Genomic DNA, 19,903 nt, shown 5'->3' with positions numbered 1-19,903 from the left:
CTTTTTAAGGCACACCAGATGTTCAGAGTGGGAGATTGAATCAGGGCACAGGTCCATAAAAGGAGAAGCATAATAAGTGAAATTCATTTTATCAAATTTATCTTAAAAAATTTTCATCACCATTACCAGAACAGTTCTGTAGGGGAAGCCATGAATTCATTAGATAGCCTGTATTTGCAGAACCACCACCTTGTCTTCTACACTTCAAGGTGAGCTTTTCCTTAATAGTTTCTAGTGCCGTAATAAAAAGAAATGAGCACAAGATTCTCTAAAGTTCATAGGCAGATAATAGCATGTAAATCAAGGACTAACTATGTTAGTCATGAAAGCTGAGGGAAAAAAACCCCGGCTAACTAAAATAACTAACACACATTTATTTCAGTGGGATTGGAATGTTAGCCGACTTCTTTCCAATGCTAATACCAGCCTCCACTTCCTCATATGGGAGAAATATGGGGGGGGGGGGAAGAGGAATTATGACCTTGTGTGAGAATGGAAGCTTTTTTTACATGACTCATACAGCTTCTGGTACCCCTATTAATACCAGAAAGGTTACAGTTCACTGATGTAATTTATATTAACGTAGTTTAAGTTCAACAGTTCCTTCTCAAACCTGAGAGCAGAGTTCCATACCAGGCTTTGGAGAGTATCACAGATTGAGTGACACTCATCTTCTGTAAAGAGTTCAGGTTCATAAAACCAAAATAAAGCAGTATGTTCCCAGCTCAGCTCATCCCGACTTCTCAGTGAAAGTTCATCCTTTTTTATTTTTTTAAATAGTCTGAAATACTACATACTCTTCATGCAAAACAGGTAGCAGACCTAACTTACCTGACAAAACTTACCCAGCTACCTTCCTTAAATTCCCTCTGTAGCCTGTGGTTGGATTGGAGTGGGAGGAAGCAAGAGGAAAGACAAGAACACGCATGAACTCGGGAGCAGAGCTGGAAATTAGGAAGTGTTGTTCCACTGGAGGGCACGGAAGGAAGGCAGGTCACTCAGGACTCCTAACCTTTGCTGGTGCCAGTAAAAGCCCCCTGCCCTCACCCTTATTTTGCTTGTGGCTGGAAATGGTTTGGGCACACTGTGTATAACAATACTGTATTATGCTATTATCTTATTCTACCATATTACATAATACTGTAATATTCTACACGCTCACACTATTGCTTGATGGGGCTGAAATACTACAAGCCTGCATTTCTTCTTCCTATTATAATGGGAAGCAGCAGCTCTACACCTTCACTTCTACAGATGCCTTTATAGGGCAAGACTGAGAGAAAAAGGTATCATTAGTCTAATGAGTGTGTGAGATTCTAGCAATTACATTTTCTCCCTGCTTTGCTCCTGGAAACTGCCAGGTACCTATAGGGAAAGAGATTATGAAAGTTAGTTTTCTTTTCTCGCTAACCTAATGAGTATGGAAACACAGAGCTGGTGTTCCCTTGGCTAATTATTTAGTCAGAAATCACTCTGGCTGTCCCTGACATGAAACCAAGAAACAGAAGGAGTATAATAAATATAGACTGGGGTTGCTGACCAGGAAAATATATCACAGCTGAGTGGCTAAGGCCTCAGGACATGCTTTGTGAAAAAACTGCATTTAAAGTAACAATAAAATCAAATATAATTAAAATTTTAATAACATTTCCAGCAGAATTTCTAGTTTATATATTAAATGGCCAGGTGTGTGAATAAAGTTGTGGCGTACAAATCATCTTCCTTGTTTTAGGAGGGATTGAATAGCTAAAAGAATTTAACTGGTTTTGTTATCTACCTTTACTTAATTCACAAAATTTAGACTTGGGATATAAATCACTGCCTAAATTGACAATGAGATCTCTTCTCCTTCTCTTCTCTTCTCTTCTCTTCTCTTCTCTTCTCTTCTCTTCTCTTCTCTTCTCTTCTCTTCTCTTCTCTTCTCTTCTCTTCTCTCTTCTGCAATTAAATGTTATCTACTGTAGTTACACAGTACTAAAAATTCATTTCAATCCTCTGTAGAATTTCTAACTGTGAGCATCCCTCCTGGACCCCCTCCCCTTAGGGGTGTTAGTTCATGTATGCTTGAGAAAATCAACTCTAAATAGACATAGCTCAACTGTTTAGTTAAGAAAATCTGACTTATTAACTACATAACCCCGCTGGGACTGGCAGTACCTCTTCTTGCACGCTAACAGGGGTACTGCAGAAGCATAATCTCAGCTTTTCCCAGCCTACTTAAACAGCCCTTAAATCTCACTTAAAGAATTAAAGGGAGATTTCAAGCATGCTTTAGTGAGGAGTGCATTTTTGCCTTGAGTTATCAAAAACAACAAAGCTAAGAACTTTGCAATTTTTAGGCATGTCTGGGGAGAAGATGCCACAGTTCCATGCAATCCCTGTCCTGTCCCAAGGTGCAGTTGGAGGGGCTGCTTTGTTCCCGGCATGCAGCAGCAGCATTGCTCCCTAACCGAGAAGGTGTCTCAGCCCTGTGAAAGCCATAGGCCTCATATCTTGAGAGCCATCTACTGGCACCTTGTCTGTTATCAACCTATTGCATATCCACACACCCTGCTCGCTTTACAGAGCTGGCAGAGCACAGATTTTACATCCTCCTGCTATGACGGGAATAAGAACCATTTAGAGCAGTCTAAGCTCATAAATTACCTGCAGGGGATCTCTTGGAGTCCTTCTTGCACCAGACTCCTCCACGCCCTGTCTGCATCCTGCAGTGAGGCAGTGGCTAATGCAGGACAGGGGATTGCAGAGAACTTCTCATAATTTCTGTGTATTTCTCCTGCACAGAATTTAACGGTGATTGCCTTGCTCCAAAGCTGTGGCAAGTTCTAGGAAGTAAAGGAAAAACAAGTGGCAAGGCTCTGTTCTGGGCAGTGTGTGCCATTTCCATAGGAAGCCAAAGCCTTTGCCAGTCCTATCCTCATATCCTCACCCATCTGGGGTGGAGATCCTCCAGCAGAGCTGCAGCAGGAGGAGGGTAGACACTCAACCAAGACAACTTGTGCCAGAGGGTCCCACTTCTCCCAGCAGCGTGGGACTGCAGGAAAGCAGGGTGTGTGCTGTGCCTGGAAACCTCACTGCACAGCATCCGGGAGCAGAGTGGGGTCCGCAAAGACACGGATCACCAGCAGAGGAAAACACAGCTGGGTGGCTGTGGAGAGGGATGAGTAACTTTGTGGATGTCACAAGTGCAGAGGTGTCTTGCTCACCTTCAGTTTGGGTCTCCCAATATTAGATCCAAAATCCACTTCTCATGTATTGGGCAGCAAATACCCAGGATGCTTTCTGTTCATGTGTCACAGACCAATGAAAAATTACTCTGCCACTATTTGCAGAGTAGATGGGAGTGGTATTTAGGACTGCACTCTGCCTTTAATTCCTCTTTTTTTAAATGGAAGCTATTAAACTTTCTGGTTAAGGCAGCACGAGCTCTGTATTATTCCAGAGCTTTACTTGATGTACTTGACAAATGTTTTTTTTTTAATAAGTAACTATTTATATATATAATTTGACATCAATGTTTTAGCTAGTGAAGAATCTTCATTTGCATTTTTTACTGTTTGGAGTTGATATGCCTTCAAATAAAGGTAACTATTATTTAGAAATTGTCTGATCATAAAAAATGTTTCTATCATACACAAGCAATGACATTTTAAATTAAAATTTAATTACATGGAGTGAACTGTTTTCAAGTTTCAACAATATTTCACTGCATTGCTGTTTTGTTTCATTTAAGGTAAAGTTAAATACATGTGTGATAGCTTGCAAATCAGATAGGAGATTAGTGTGGCTTACTAAGATACTCTACCTGACTACTCCACCTGAAATATTGGTGGCATACATTAAACGGGAAGCAGCATTCGCTTCCCTTAGAACACCATCTCTGTGCGTGCTGTTGGTAGTCTGTTGTGTACAATGTCAGTATTGCCAAAACACCCCTTTCAGATCCTGAGATAGAAAGTGCCAAATGATGTTTTACAAAACTGCAGCTCTTCTGGGCCTCTCCCTTCTCAGATGTGGAATCTGATTTCATAATATCTAAAGCATCATGTTTCGTGCATGCGTGTGGGTATGAGTGTGTGTGTGTGTGTGTATGCAAAAATTTCTACGGATTTTGACTTCTGATCCAGGTGCAAATCCTTCTTATGAAAATCCTTCAAGAGCTTTTTCTGTTATACTTGATTTTCATTGATGCTCCGTTCCCAAGGACAACTGGAAATGCTCCCATGACCCTTCATTCTCTGACCTGAGACAGGCCAGCTGAAGGCTGTCCACCAGGCTCTCACTGAGTGCCACACAGAACCACACCACCACTCTGGTCACACTTTGGCATGATACCACGACAGAGCAGTTGAACTTATGCCTATATTTGCCTGGGGTGTACAAGTGCCCTTTAGATCCCAAACCCTTGTGTTTAACGGGTAGCAGTGTCTTTGGGCTCACACACTGTACCCATGCCATGTGCTCGGGACAGCAGGGACACTCTCAGGACTGTGGCAGGGACACGCATGCTGGCAATGCATGCAGTGGTCAGACACTGCCCATTGATGCCTCTCATGAGTAGGGGCACAGGTGCCAGGTCTCCATTCCTACGCAAAAGGAAAGCATGGGCAGGATGTTATCTGTTAGAATGATTTAGCAATATATCAGGAGGCACAGAGCAGAGCTTACAGATAAGGGCTGGCACAAGGTGCTGAATACAAAATGATTGTTTATTGTTTCATAATGCAAGAAGTAGGAGTATCAAATGATGTTAGCAGGTGCCAAGGTTAGGAAAGTTATCTTCTCACACAGCATGAAGCTTGTGACCAGAGGTCCTCCTGGCTGCCATATGTTTGCGTGGTTTGTGGGAAATTCATGGAAATAAAACCTATTGGGAACTATTAACCACAGAGACGCTCTCTGTCACCCCTGAGCAGTCCCATCTACCTGTCCTCAAGGCTCTGCTGGAGACAAGCCAGAAATGGCTCCAGTGACGAGCAGTGCTACATCTCTCCGTGGCTGGGCTCTCTGCTCTACAGACAGACACAGTTTCAGGTGTTTCTGTTGACAGTATTGCCAAGCAGAGACAGGACAGATAGGTCAGACTGCTTGGGATTTGTTCAGTTAAACTATGAATTCCCCTTGGTGGCTTGCAGGAATTGTATCTAGGTAGAAGGATCCTGTGTGGTCAGTTGAGGTGAGCTGAACTTAACTTCTGCAAGCTCCACTTTCATAGAGGGTGAAGCTAAAAGTTGACAGAGAAACACCATTTAAAAATGCTGGTTTATGTCTGAGTTGTTTTTCTTTTCCATTGAAACTGATTTATTACCTGCTAGGAAGAAAAGCAATCACTGCAATTCCAATGAGGTAAAGTAGCTAGAAAGACCAAAGATGTGCTAAGGCTGCACTTACTTTTACATTATAATTCTTTCAGGCCTGTTGTCTTAAAAACAACTCTGGGTAAAGGAGCCCAAAGATAGAAAATGAAAATAAGAAATTGGATGTTACATTTCATCAGACAGAAGAAATTGTTCACATGGCCAAGAAACTCATGTCACACAGAAATTATATCGGTGAATAGCTGCTCTGGGTTTTCTCCTTGCAGGCCCTGGTTCTGAATTTCCATTCAATACTGTGCTGGGAAAAGAGCTGCAAAAATAAAGCTCAAGTCTCTCTACAACAGTAAAGTTCTCACCATCCACCTCTTTCTCTATCTACTCTTTGAAAGGCTGTCAAACCATTGAATCCCTTGCAGTGCTGCCTGTCCTGAGAGAAGGAGGTGATTTCTACTGCTGGTAGCAAAATGTCCAGTGCTCCAAATGTGCTCATAAGAGTAAAGTTCTTTGTAAATTAATCATGAAAAAAGACTGTTAAGTTGGCTAACCCTGGTAGTAAACCAGAGTTATGAATTTCTTCTTCTCCCTTGAAGATGTTTTGTTGCTCTTCAGAAATAAACACTGCTGAATAACCATGACTTTTTATAAATAATACATCCCCTCCTACAAGCTGCATGAAACGTTAAAACTCCAGAATGGACTACAAACAGGTTCATAAACCTTTAGGATCCATGCATTTCAATCCATCTATTTAAAACTGAAGATAAAAGGATCACAGTATTTATTTGCGTTTTCCATGCCCATTGTGCACTTTTTCCTGACATCAATTTCATGTGTGGAACAGCACCAAATAGTGTTCCAGTATAAATTGCAATACTTTGTTCTGTCCCTTGGCATGTGCCAGCAAATTCAGTTGAAAGCAAAGAGTAACACAAGACAGCTTTTTTGGCACAACGGGTCACCGAAGTAGTGGAATGTTTCAGTCAAAACTCAAAGTGTGAGACATTGCTGAAAGGCAAGTTGTCTTTCAGGCAAAGCTGAGACCTTTCTTCATCTTTATACATGAGAAGTCTTGCTCTGAAGCAGTTAATTACAATGAAAAATGTGGCACTCTTTTCTCGTAAGTGTATATGAATTGCACTTGGATTCCATACTAGTTCCAGGGAACAACAAGCCATATTTCTCTCACAAGCAAGGGGGAGAAAAAGTCTGTCATGATATAGATGTATGTAATCTACTTGTTGTTTATAGACCCAAAGGATCCCTCAGAGCATTAAAAATCCATGTGATATCCAAGAGTGGCATACTTTGCATTGAGATATGTGATGTAGCTGAAAGCTGTATAAAATCTGTAAAACTGCATGTAGGTAAAGAGCTACTGCCTGTGCATTCGAGTGAAGCCATGTGTGCTTTTCCTGCACACATGAAAAATAGATGATCATAAAATCTGCTTGAGATTCACAAACTTCTGACAGAAACGCGTGTCTAGGCTAAGTATGCCAACTTTTGGTCAAAGCAGGCCTGAAAATATACAGAACTGGAATAAGCATTGTTTCTCCACAGTGAGGGGAGAAATTCCAGCTTCATACAGAGCAAGTGCATACAGGTTGTGTGTCCTTCACTGGTCTTTGCTGGAATAGGTAACATCCTTTCCTTCTGCGTTGGGTCTTTTGACTGGCAAGTGGGCTTCCAAGCCTTTTCTGGTGGGATCTTTTGAATCAGACCCATGCTTTTGTCAAGAGGCATTACCATTGAAAACAGGGGATCCCCGCACTCCATTCTCTTTAGGATTGGCTGGGACCATGTTTGGGCAAGTCTGTTGTAGGCTAAATAGATTTTTTCACTTTTTTTTCCTTAGGAACTGTAACTAGTGGCGGTAGCTTGCGTAGCCCACACACGTGTAGCTCTCAGTCTCTCAACAATTGTGCAGAGTGGGGTTTGGTTGGGGTTTTTTCAATTCTGTCAGTGTGTGTTTCATAAACAGGCTGTGATGTGGTGTCAGCAGGGAAGAGGCTAACTCAAATGTCCCTCGTACATTTGGTGGGATTTGTTCTTAGCAGCTGTGGAGCATTAGCCCATACTTTTAGTGCGGATTCAATGAAAACATTGTTTGTAAATATTAACTGAATGTAAAAACTTTTTTTTCACTGATATTCTTGGCCAAGGTTGCTTCCTAGGGCCTTCAGAGACATCAGAAACAGGCCATAAAGTGTTTTAAAGATAAGGATCCATGAACTTAGCTTCATAGTCTTTGGATAGACAGAGAAGAAAGAGAACGAGTGTTGTGTACCCAGAGCTTGTGTTTTTGAGGAGGTTTCGGTACACTCATCTTGTACCATTTGGCTTCTCCCAAGTTGTGGGAAACTTTTTGGAATCTGCAGCCTCCCAAGAGCAGCACAGCCAAGATATAACACAAGTGTGAATAACTGAGGTTGCGTAATTCCTCGCCAGTACAGCGTCTCCTGGCCAAGCACAGCAACAGAAGGCATTACTCACAGACCCGGCTACGTGGGACTGGGATCAGGTGCAGTCTGGCCCCTGGCCTCCTCTGCCAGCTGCTGCTGCCCAGTCCCAGCTCAAGGAGTGCAGTGCAGAGCCAGGACACACCCTGCCCTCGCTTTGAGATCTTTGAGGGCCTGAAACATCTCGAACAGCTGCTTGACAGCTGGGAGCTGATCTCCGAGCATGGGTACGCATGGCATGGCCACGTGTATTGGATAAATCTGCACCAGTATCAGCTGCCCTTGAAGCCTCTCATCGGCCTGTTTCTTGTAGCATAAGCACCTCAAAAATGTGCAGGCCTCAGTAAAGCTCTACAAGAGATGGGTCTAACACTCACGATGTAGCCTGCCCTCATCACTTTCTACAAGGGCTCTTCCAAGAAGGTTGATTATTTTTGCTGCTCATCTGGCATTAGAGTCAAACAGGTAGCTGCAAGGAACCCCACTGGTAGCTCAATAGCATGCCCTCAGTATTTCAGTGAGGAGATGCTGGTCACAATTTGTACCTCACACCAGCCTAGCGCTGCCTGCATGGTTTACAAGTAGTGGATTTTGTGCAGCGGTGAGATGGGATGGGCACATCAGGGAGTACAAGACTGTAGATGTCAACTAGCCTAAGTGTTGAAGTATAGCTGGGAATAATGTGTTACTGAGAGATGGTGTGTGCGGTGTCGCATTAAGAGGGTAGAATGCTTTGGAGCAAAGAACTACATGAAAAAATGATTGCATCTCAGTCTCCACAATTCAAAAAAAATTGCTAGAGAGCGTAATTGAGAAAAGGGGCTTGCGGGCCTAGCCATCCCTTTTGGAACAGACAGGCGTATTCTTCTCTTATAAAAATGTTTTTATAAGTAGAGTTTTCATATCAACAACAAAAATCTTTTTAAGGAGAGTACCAGTGCTAGTCAGAGCAAACACTGTTCTACTGTGCCGTAAGGAGATTGCCCTTCAGACAGTTTCAGGTTCACAGTTCAGGTGTCATGTTGCGGCAATTACAGGACCTCTGGTGAAACTTCCACATCCCAAAGTCTGAGAACCAGCATACAAACAGAGGGGCTTCTTCGTTGTTTCCAAGCAGTGCCTGTTGTGTGAGTAGCTGAAAATAAAGCAGGGTGATTGTTAGTCAGCACCGTGAGCCTGAAGCTCGGTGGCTGCAGTGTTATAAGGCACTCTGGGGACAACACGGGCCAGAGCCGGGTTCTGCTGCTGGATTTAATGGTACTCTGTGAAGGCTGGGTACACTCGTGGCATCATCTTGAGTGTGAGTTATTGTGGCAGGAGGGACACGTCAGAGAGGGTCTGGCTGCTCGTCTGGGAAAGACTGACCTAGCAGTTTCATTCCCTGTGTGGTCTGGCTAAAATGGTCCACAGATGAGGCCAGTGGTGCCTTTATGACCTGTAGCTACGTGGAAATGAAGGCAGGTTGGGGTGGAAGAAGGGAGGAGAGTAGAGGAAAAGAAGAAGAAGGGAATAGAAACTGCAGGCTTTGCTAATTGCAACCAGGAGAATGTAGAAAAGTGAGACCACACAGAAGAAGCAGGGAAGTGGGAAGAAGAAACAAGGGGGGAGCAGAAGGATAGGAAGGGAGAGAAGGACATTCCCCTGGAGAGGATGTGTGACTGTGATAACTGGCCAGCCAGGACATTTTTGATTTTTAAGCACCTCAGTGATCTGTCAAGCAGAAAGCTGAATTTTAGCAAGCAGTAATGAAAATGAGAAAGAAAAAAAAAAAAAAAGTTAAAAAGAAAGAGGGAAGAGGGGACAGGGGAAATAAAAGGAATGTGGTAGTATATGAAATAACCAAATGGCATAAAAAAGTGAAGTAAGGAGATAAAATGAAGGAAAAAAAATTATCTGGCACCAGGTGCTCAGCTGGCAGATGCTCTGTAAGCCCACAGAAGATGAAGCATAAGATTCAGTGCAACCACTAGCAGGCAGTAAAAATTAGTATTTTCTTTCTGCTTATGTCTTGATTAGTAAATAGGAAATTGTAGGCACGGATTTGTGTGAATCTTCATCAGAGTTTTAGAACACATTGGAATGTGCAAATTGATACCCTTTAATTGTAGCAAAGGCTTCTGGAGTACAGGTGGGCAGAAGAGGTCAGTACAGATAGCAGCAGGTGGGCAGAGCAGGGAGCAGACAGAGATGCACAGGGGAGAAAGGAGGCAGAAGAAAACCTGGTTTAGATCTTACAGAGAAGCTAGACGGGAATTAAAGGAGCATGAAGTATTCCTTGGCTCCCGCATACCATGCCCCTGTATGAAGGGATAACAAGCAGTAGTACTGGTGCAAGGATTTGTGTGGACTCATCAAAGCGTGGATGCATTGAACATGTCAGCCAGTGTTTTTAAGAAGTAAGTTCTAAATCTTTAACTTAGGGGTCGAAAAGGAGGTCATACTTTCGGGAACAGCAAATTTCCAGCAGAGTCTCCTCGGACACATTCGGGGGTCTCCAGGCCCAGAGGGAACCGTACCCTATTCCCGCCTGCAGCGCCCACTCTCGGGGCTCGGCCGTGCGCTGCCGGAGCCCTCGGAGATGCCGAGCTGCCCCCATGGGCGGAGGAGGGGCCGGAGGAGGGGCAGGAGCAGCCAGCCCAGCCCAGCCCGCCTGCCGAACGCCTGGCATCCTCCCGGCGGTCCTGCCCGGCCCGGCTGCTGCGCCGGCTGCTCCCACCGGCACGGGCGGCCGCGGGGTCCAGCGCCCGTGTTTAGAAAGCGCTCCCCTGCTGCCGTCTGCAGAAATCGATCCGATCTTTTTTTATTATTCTCCAGTCTAACGCGTCCTTGTCTCCCAAGCCGCCGGCCGCCCCATCCCGCCGGCAGCACGGCCGCACGTTAAGCGCCGGTCGGGGGGCAAGGGGTCCGATTTACCTGGCGGGTGTCTGTCGGCTTCGCTACGCCCGGGCGCCGATCGGCGACGGGCCCGGAGATGGGCGGAGGAGGGGGCGAACTTGGGCCGCCCCGAGCCCTGCGGCGGGGCCGGGGCAGGGGCTGGGCCGGCGGCTCCCAACACCGACCGCGGAGGGAGGGTGAGGGGGACACTGCTCCTGTGCTCCCGCCGCCCGGGGAGCGAGGGGAGTCCCCACCGACCGTCCTGGCAACCGCCTCCTAAAACTGAAGCCCCAGATAGGAGCAGGGGAGGAGGATCCGCGGCGCAGGGCGCAGCGGGGAGGCGGCTCCCGCAGCCCCGTGGCACATCGCCGGCTGGAGGCGGCGGGATGCTGCTACGGGGCTGCGCTCCGCCAGCGTGCCTGAGGTGTGGGGGGCAGAGCAGCCCTCCGTGCCAGCGTGATGGTGCATTTTCCTCCGGCTCCGTGGCGGGGATGGTGGGATGGTGCTGCAGCCCGAGAAAACCTTGGCCGCTGCCTGCCGAGGCTGGGCAAGATCTTTCCTCTCTCTCTTCTCCCTGTTTTCCCCGCAGTGCTCATTTCTTCCCCATGTCACCTCTCCGGCCCTCTGCCCTCTCCAGACCCTACAGCCGTGACCGCGTTTTATTTTCCTAACGTCGCATCCGCGCGTGATTAAATACCGGCACCCGGGCGCGCGGTTGGCAACTTCAGCAGCGCCCGAGCGTGTGCGGTGTGTGTGCGCGGAGGGTGTCACGGATGTCCCTGCCCGCGGGCGCGCTTGCCACCTGCGGCTCGGCGCCGGCCCGGGCCGTACGCGCACATGTCTGGGCGCGGAGGGGCGCGGAGAGGCGCGGAGAGGCGCGGCGCTGCCTGGCCCGCGCCCCGACGGGGCCGGCGCATCCCCGCAGCCGGCGGGACGGCGCCCCCGGGCGCAGGGGTGCGCAGCGCTGCCCGCGGCCCCGCTGGCCCGGCCCGGCCCGGCCCTGCCCCGGGCGCTGCCGCGGGGCGCAGCGGCACCGCCGGCCCCGCCCGCCGGGCCCCGCATCCCGCTCGGCCAATGGGGGCGGCGCGGCGGCGCACGTGACGCGGCGGGCCGGGACCTGCTGCTTCCCCCGCGCAGAGGGATGCGGGCGGCAGAGCGGGGCAGGCGGCGGCGGCGGCGGCTGCGCGGCGGCGGCCCCTCCGCGCCCTCCCCCCGCTCCCCGCCGCCCGGCCCCTATGGCAGCCGCTCCCCGCCCCGCCGCCGCCCGCACCCCCGCGCCGCCCCGCCGGGCTCCGCCGCTCGCCCCAGCGTAGCGCCCGGCCGCCGCTCGCTGACCCGCTGCCGCCGCCGGCCGGGGCCCCGGGATGCCCAGCGGCCCCGCCGCCCGTCCCTGCCGCCCGCCGCGCCGCCCGGGGGGCACGCCGCCGCCGGAGAGTTGAGTTAAGAAGTCATGGTGCCCTGGGAGCCCTCCCCGCCCCGGCAGTGCGGCGGCGGCGGCGGCTGGACGCTCTGCGACTGCTGCTGCTGGCTGCTGCTGCCCGCCGTGCTGCTCGTCCTCGCCCGCCCCGACAAGCTGGCGGCCTTCCCTACCTCCTTAAGTGACTGCCAGACGCCCACCGGCTGGAACTGCTCCGGTAAGCACCGGAGCACCCCGCGCCCGTCCCCGCCGAGCGTCCCGGCAGCCCCGCCGTGCCCCGCCGGGCGCTCGGAGTTGCGCGGACGAGCCCTGGGGAGGCAACTTCAGAGGGTGATGCCACGTCCCGTTGAATGCACGGGAGCAGCGAAGGCTAAAAGTCCCGGGCGTCGGGGCTCGCCGCCGCTCTCGGTGCGACCGCAGCCCCCGGGGCCCCGCTTGCCCCTCACTCCGCGGCGCCGGGCGCGGCAGCCGCGCCCTCCGCCGGTGCGGGCGGCTCCCCGGGCAGAGAGAGAGCCCCGGCTCTGCGCTGGAACGGGGCGCTCGGCTGCGGGAGCGGGGCGCGGGGATACGGCGCCGCGTGTGCGCAACCTGCGGGCGGCTGTTGCCGTGCGCACCGAACGGAGAGCGGATCGGGGTATGGGCGCCGCGACACCGGGAACCCGCTGCCTGTTCCTTAAAGTCGGGCTGACCTTTGTAACGGGTTTCCTATGTAGGTTAGGAGCTGGCCATTCTCCAGTGCGTAAATTAACTGGGAGATTAGACTGTAGTAGCCTTCTGAGGGGAAGAGCGTTATTTGGGGTACTGTGTGCATCGCACATGACGTGTTAGAGCGGGGGGAATTTGCGCTGTGAGCTCTTCGTTTTAAACATGTAGCGATATGGTTAAGAGCACTCGGATGTTTTTTAAAAAATCAATGGATTCAGATCTTAATGGGTTTGGAGTCGGATATAGCTGTTTTGTTTAGTGTCTTGCCACTCGCTGTTGGAGTGGGAAGTCAGCTAGCGAAATCTGAAATTCATGCTTGTATTCGTGAACTGAATCTTCAGTCAGATCTGTTGGTTTTTCCCGGAGAATATGAAGGCAAAGAGCTCGGTTCACTCATCGGCTCGTGGGGAACCTGGCACTTCTCCTGTTAACTTAGAGGTCATCAATCTTCATTGGGATCAGGCAGACCATCGCAGAAAACACACAGCCTGTTTGTCTTTATTATTGGGGGCTTTGTTGTGTCATGGGCTGGAGAAATTCCAATTTGGACTTTTGTCCAACAGATTTGTGATCGGATAGGGATAAGCTAATGACATTTCCAACCCAGAGCCATGAAATAGCATAATTACAGGGTGACTTTTGAGGAAACCCAATCTGTGAAATAGAAAAAAAAAGTCGGTGAGGTAGTGGGGAATAAGAACTGAGAGAAACACTGAGGGAGAAGCAAGAGGAAAAGTGAAAAGCTGAGGACAGGGAAGGACAAAAGAAAATCTGGACTCTATCACTTAATCAACAAGGTTGTTGTGCTATGTGCATTAAAATGCCATTATTCCGTATTGTTCCTCTTGCTAGACCAAAGCTGACTTTTTTTCTTTCCTCTCTTTACATTTGAGGTTACGATGACAGAGAAAATGATCTCTTTCTCTGCGACACCAATACCTGTAAATTTGATGGGGAGTGTTTAAGGATTGGAGACAGTGTGACTTGTGTCTGTCAGTTCAAGGTAAGAAGATTGATATTTCGTTCTCTAATTCACTAATGAGAATACAAAACAAGGGTCTCCCTTTATAACCTATCACTTGGCAATTTATTTCTCTATGTGCAGAGAAGTTAGAGGGAAAACCTGGCAGCGTGTATAAAAGCTGGCAGGAGAACCAACTGGTGTCAAGAAGACATAAGTTTCTCTGGGAAAATGCAGACGCTGTGGCTTTAAATGTCCATTCTGGTCTGCAGTTCCAGGTTGTACATTTCTGATTTTTCATCTCTGCCCTTTTAACAAGGATTTAGAGTCCTTTCTAAATTCATTTCTGATACAGATCATGGCTTATTGTGTTCGGAGTTCTGATCTAGTTAAAGAAATGGATCTGTAATGTGCTTATGCAATATTTTCAGGAAGGGCTGCATAGTGACAATGCTTCTGCCTGTTTATCTGCCCAGCTGATCAGATTAAGGAGCAATCCCTCTGTTCCAAAATAATGAACTTCCTTTAGGTTTTATATAGTTTTAGGAGAGCTATTACTGAGTAGTAGGGGGTTTTCCTTCTATTTCTTCTCTCTTTCTCTTGCAGCTACATCTAAACCTGAGCCATTCTCAAAGTCCGACGATTTCATTATGAACGATTCTATTTAATGTTTTAGCTAACTCTCAAAACAGCTGGTCTTTAAATAATGACCTGAATAGAAACCGCACAAATTAAAGGAGTTTAAAGCATGTACCAGCACAGGATTGTACGTGTGTTTACGCCCCAGTGTTTCTCTGCATTTTAATGTGGATTTGTGCAGTTGTGAAACTTAGAATGCTGATTTGAGTGTTTACAGTAGAGCAGGCCAAATAGTGCACAGCTCAAGATTGTGCACATCTGTAATGATTATGTTAATATTGAGCTTTGATAGACTATTCACTTTGAAGCATAGCAAGTATCGTTTATATTTCTGGAGCCAAATGTGCCTTCGGAGAAAAAACCCAAGTGATAATTTCCTTCATTTTAAACAAAGAAGGAATTTTCTCTAATGAGAGCAAGACAGTAGTTCCAAAATGCTTGTGTTTCCCATGTTGGAAGGGAATTCATATTGACCATGGGAGTCTTTTATTCCATTTGGAGTTTGCGTGCAATCAAAATTTCAGTGTGAGAATGCTGTTCTGAGCATTTGCCTTGGCTCAGCATATGCAATGGTATAAGGGTTATGGTCTGGTCTGTTTCCTCTTTCGAAGAAAAGTCTGTAAGGCAGTGAAACATCTGTGACTTGTCCCATTGCCTGGTGGTAAGCCAGGGCAGATGTTGTGCCATGAGCCTTGGGAACTTAGAGCAGCCACTGAGAGTGCTTGGGTCTTGTCTTTGGTCCCTGTGTGATGTTGCCATGTGGCATAAAGCAGTGAACTCATAGCCTGGAGGGTGCTAATTCAGATATTGCTGTCGGCGGGGAAGAAGGCATTGGGAGCACTGTTTTTCCAAGGCACGGTGCTGATGCCTGGTGATCTGGGGTAAATGAAGCTAAGTAAATCTCTCCAGGCTGTGTGGTCCCCTCTTTGAGAGGTGAACACTACAAGTATGCTGAGTTTAGCAGTTCTGTAGGGGGAAGTTGAAACAGATTTAAGGAAATCAGGTAGTTGGTATATGGATATGTAAATAAGATCAAAAGAATGAGTCAGGCAATTGTGGGCCCAATCACTGGGCAATAGGTTGAAATCAACAGCAATCTTTGGTTTCAGTGGCCTTTGGATCAGGCCCTGTAAACACTCAGAGCTCTTTGTCTTGCTGTGAGCCCTCTGTGGAGCCGCAGGGCTGACTGTGACCTTGGAGGGCAAATTACCTGTGGCTGATGCTGTGCCAGCGCTGCCCAGGGCGGTGTGGTGCCGGGCTTCTGTAGTCAAACTCGAGCACTTTGATACAGGCAGAGCTTGGGGGGATGTTAGCTTCTCTTGTAACATCAGTGGACAGTGTGACAAGCCAAAAAGATATGCCACTGGAGTAGAAAATTAATTTCTAGTGTGGTGTCTGAAGCTGGCTAAGTGAGGCAGAGCTGCGCAGGTAATTTATGTCATGAGTAAGGGGGCCCCCATCAGAATTCAGGGCTCCCATTTCAGTGACAACTCTTTGTGGTGATAGTGAGCAAATCAGTAGCAGACTCCTCATCACTGTAACTGTGTTTTGTTTTCTTCAGAAATTTGAGGGAATAGACAAGGATGGAGAGCTCATTTTGCTTCTGTACTGATGAAGAGTTCTGGGCTGACCAGCCTTTGCCTTGAGGGGCTGAGGAACACAAAAGTGGGGAGCAGAGCTTCTGCAGTCTTTCTTTGGGTTTGTTCAAACCAGAATCACAGATGCTTCATGTCTGTCCAAGTGGAGTTAAAATGAATTTGTTTTTATTTGAAGGGGTGAATATGATCAGACTGCTCCGGAACATCCAAGTTAGACTTCCAACTGGAGAGCCAGCAGGCATGTGCTGAGAAAGAGGTTCATATTGGCTGGTTCTCTTGTCACAGTCTGCTGTGACACCTCACAGCAGGACATGTATTTCATTGAGAAACACCATGTCCCACTCTGATCAGGAGATGCAGACCCATCCCCTGTGCAGGACAAGCCCAGACTTCGGTTCTGGCAGGCAGAGAAGGCACTGGCACAGTGCTGGCTCCAGCCGGAGGGCTGAGCGTGAGGGAAACCACCACCCCTCCCTCCCCTCAGGCTCAGTGGGTCCAACACAAGGTGTAGAGCTGTGCCAGCAGGCATGTGGTTGGAGACATGGCTTGGTGGGGTCTGTACCTCTTTGCCCAAAGCCACCAGTCTGGCAGCTGGGCTCTTCCCTCTTACATTTCATGAGCTATCAAAAAAATATTCCAGCTATTTCCATCAGTGTCTTTTCTCTTGAGTCAACGAGACTGTGGACAAGTCACTGTTTTTTATGGAAAGATGGAGTCCTGTTTTCATGCATGTTGAATCTTCCACGTGCTTCGGTGTTTGTGGAGCTGCAACATCACCTTTCTGACTTCCAGCTTTGTTATATTTCTGGAATATATTTTTGGGCTACTTGGTTCAAGAGTTGGGTGGCATTTTGGGAGTAGTTGATCCGTGAAAGTAGGAGAAGGTCAAGCTTTTAACGGTGTTACCAGGAGGACGAGTTACACAGGTTACCATTATCTTTAGGAAACAAATCACCTGCTTTCAGTGCTCAGTACTGGCCCAAAGGCTCCCAAAGCTGCTTTGTCCCTGGCTGTGGCAGTGGACACTCAAGGCTGCAGGTGCTGAGGAAGGCGGCAGCCTTTGCCTGACACTTGGCTGAATTGGATGGCATCTATTTCCCTGCTCTACAGCTGTATTTTAAAAACTGGCATGTATAAGAGAGAAGTGGACAGTGTGGCACTGTGCTGCTGGGTTTAGTTTTGACAGGGATTTCCCTAAGGGCTTGATCAGTCCTTACTTGGGGATGAAGAATCATTCCTACATCTAGGGCCTGGTCTATTGACCCCTAAACCAATGACAAAAGCATGTGTCTAGACTGAGGAAACTGACATTCAACACCTGATATTCTCCAGTAGTAGCAGCAAGTACTTTGTGATAGTGATGAGCTGTGAGTACAGGATTCAGCATGGGCAAGTACAAGAGTCTAGCTGTAGTGGGTTAGGAACCACCTGGTGACAAACATCACAACCCTCTCCTCAGTGGTCTTGTTTTCTTCCCTGGGTAACTTCCACTACAGTTTCCAGCTCAAAGCCAAGGCAGGATCCATCTGGAAGATAACCCTCCCTTGCTCCTTGTGGCTCCTGCCTTTTCCATCTGAATGCTAGTTTTTCAAAGGTGCTGGTGGGAAGAGTGGTCTCATACTTCCTGGGATTCTGGTGTCTCTCAAATGCATTTTAAAATTGCCAAGCTTTGGAAGAAGTTCCAGCCTAGCTCGTAGCACTCCTTTCCATGGATCAGGAATTCACCATTTATGTGGGGCTGTCTGGCCTTTCAGATCTGCAGCTGAGTCAGTGTGAAAGATCGTCCCCCACTCTGGGCAAAACCAGCAGAGGAGTTGCCTTTATGTTTCTCGGGCACAGAAGTTGCCGCTGTATTTCTTGGGCAAAGACTCCGACCTCGTTTCTGCATGTAACAAAGCCTGTTGAGATACTCCAGGCCAAATTCCTCACAAATCCTTGGGTGACAAGCAGATATTACACCTAAAGTAAGCATGATTTGACGCTTCATGCTTTAAAAAATAAGCACAATTGTGTTAATTGTCCTGGTTATGTATTCCAGATCGGCCTCCAGCAATTGCTGTTGAGCTTCTGGATGAAGTTGGCATTTTATGCTTGAAACATTGCTCAGATTTGGAACATAATGGTGAAAATAGCCTAGAAACATTTTTAATCAACAGTTTAAAATCTCTGCATGGAGCCCTTTGTGAGGAGCAGAAGGAGAGGATTTCTACTGTTGTGGCTGCTGTTTTTCTTCCTTGTTCTGAGGGAAGAGGGTGCTGGGGGTGGGCAACAGCTTGGGAAGATTTAAGAGAATACAATACAAAAGGAAAATGTCATTTGTTTTGGCCCAATCAAAATGTCACTCTGACCAACTATGAATAATTTCTTGGCAGCTGCTCTGTGTGGAGGCCTGCAATTAATGCAATCTATGCAATTGTTTGTGTTAATCACTTCTGTAGTCATTCAGTTTAAAGCATTTTTGACGTTAATATCCCTGATATTTCAGTTCTGTGTTTTACATTGTGCCCAACAAACACACCTCAGACTTTGTGGCATAATACAGCTAAATAGGATGTACGATTTCTTCTAAATTTTTACTTGGATTTAGGCAGAGGTGAGCATTTGTAAATAATAATTGTGATAATTCCATTTGTTCTAATTAAACAATGAGGCATACCAGGAGTAGGGTAATCACGAGATAATCATATCCCTGGTATAATTGCCATGTACAGGGCACATCCAAGTATTTCTAAGCCTCCAAGCATGATTATCTTGTGATAAATGCACCCGGTAGGTTGCCCAATTTCCAGTATAAAATGAAATGGTTATTTTTTTAAATGAACGAGAAGGGGAATAACTGTCTTCCAGTGGTAGAGGAAATCAAGCAGAGCTCAGCAGGAGTTTGAGCCAAAGCAGGAGTGCGTAGTGTGAGAAACTTGTGCACTGGCTGAGCTCTCTGCAGTGCTGCCGCCCCTGCCCACTGGCCACCGTGGGGAGAGCTTGGACCTTTGTGGAGCATCCCAGCTGCAGCTTGCCAGGAACGGGAATGTCTGTGCAGAAAGAGGGATGGACTTTGATCGTTGGTGTCTCAGAAATAATTTCCCTGTGTCCAGTCAGTACTTAAATAGCTAGACACACACTTGTATGTGTGCAGACCTCCGTAGCACTGAGGGCGTGTGTGTGCAGGAGGAGGGATGGAGAGAGCCTGTTCATGACCATTTGTCTGGAGCCGTCCGATGGAAACACAGGAGCTGTTACTGCAGATGTGAGGAGTCATTCACCTTGCCCATATTCCTTCCCTGGGAATGCCCCCTGCTCCTGCTGGCAGTGAGAGACCTCTCTGGGGTACTTACTGAACACTTTGCGCTGAACTTTCAGACTACCTTTCCCCTAATCTCTTCAAGTCTGATGTTTCTTTTTAAAAATACCCCTCCCTCTCTCTCTCTTAGTGGCTGTAAAGGTGAGGACAGGATTGTCAGTGTTTCCCTCTCAGTTGTTTTCCTAGGGTTTTAATGCTGGGAAGGAGCAGGGCGTGTGTGTGGGGACACCTGAATGGGCGCCATGCCCCCTGCTCGTGTGACTAACACTGCTGCTCTCTGTCCTTTCCCATCAGTGTAACAATGACTACGTGCCCGTGTGTGGCTCCAATGGTGACACCTACCAGAATGAGTGCTACTTGAAACAGGCTGCCTGCAAGCAGCAGAGTGAAATCCTGCTGGTGTCCGAGGGATCGTGTGCCACTGGTACGTATAACTCACTCCAGGCTGCCTGCCCACCTTGCCATGCCCCCCAGGAAAATGGCCTGTGGATGGCCATTTGAATTCTTGCTTTGGATTCATTACGGGTTAATTCTTTGCAGTTTGGGGCATGAGAAGTCGCTGCCATCATTCCCTTTAAAGTAACTTAATATAGGCTCACAGTCCATGATACACTGTACCCCTGGCACTGTTTGG

General features: G+C 47.8%; 1 protein-coding gene across 1 annotated transcript in view; it reads left to right on the top strand.

The window, feature by feature from the left end:
• The first annotated feature begins 12,022 nt into the window (after nucleotides 1-12,022).
• The window catches only part of TMEFF2 (transmembrane protein with EGF like and two follistatin like domains 2), a 125,554-nt gene continuing 117,673 nt past the window's right edge, over nucleotides 12,023-19,903 (top strand). The window contains exons 1-3 of the mRNA XM_048309739.1: nucleotides 12,023-12,285; nucleotides 13,667-13,776; nucleotides 19,564-19,693. Of these exons, the coding sequence (XP_048165696.1) occupies nucleotides 12,102-12,285; nucleotides 13,667-13,776; nucleotides 19,564-19,693 (424 nt within the window). The 5' untranslated portion in view covers nucleotides 12,023-12,101. The remainder of the gene's footprint in view (nucleotides 12,286-13,666; nucleotides 13,777-19,563; nucleotides 19,694-19,903) is intronic.

Source organism: Corvus hawaiiensis, chromosome 7 (genome assembly GCF_020740725.1).
Source record: "Corvus hawaiiensis isolate bCorHaw1 chromosome 7, bCorHaw1.pri.cur, whole genome shotgun sequence".
NCBI classification, from domain to species: domain Eukaryota; kingdom Metazoa; phylum Chordata; class Aves; order Passeriformes; family Corvidae; genus Corvus; species Corvus hawaiiensis.
Note: the sequence above shows the minus strand (reverse complement) of the source record. Positions and strands in the feature narration are given on the sequence as shown.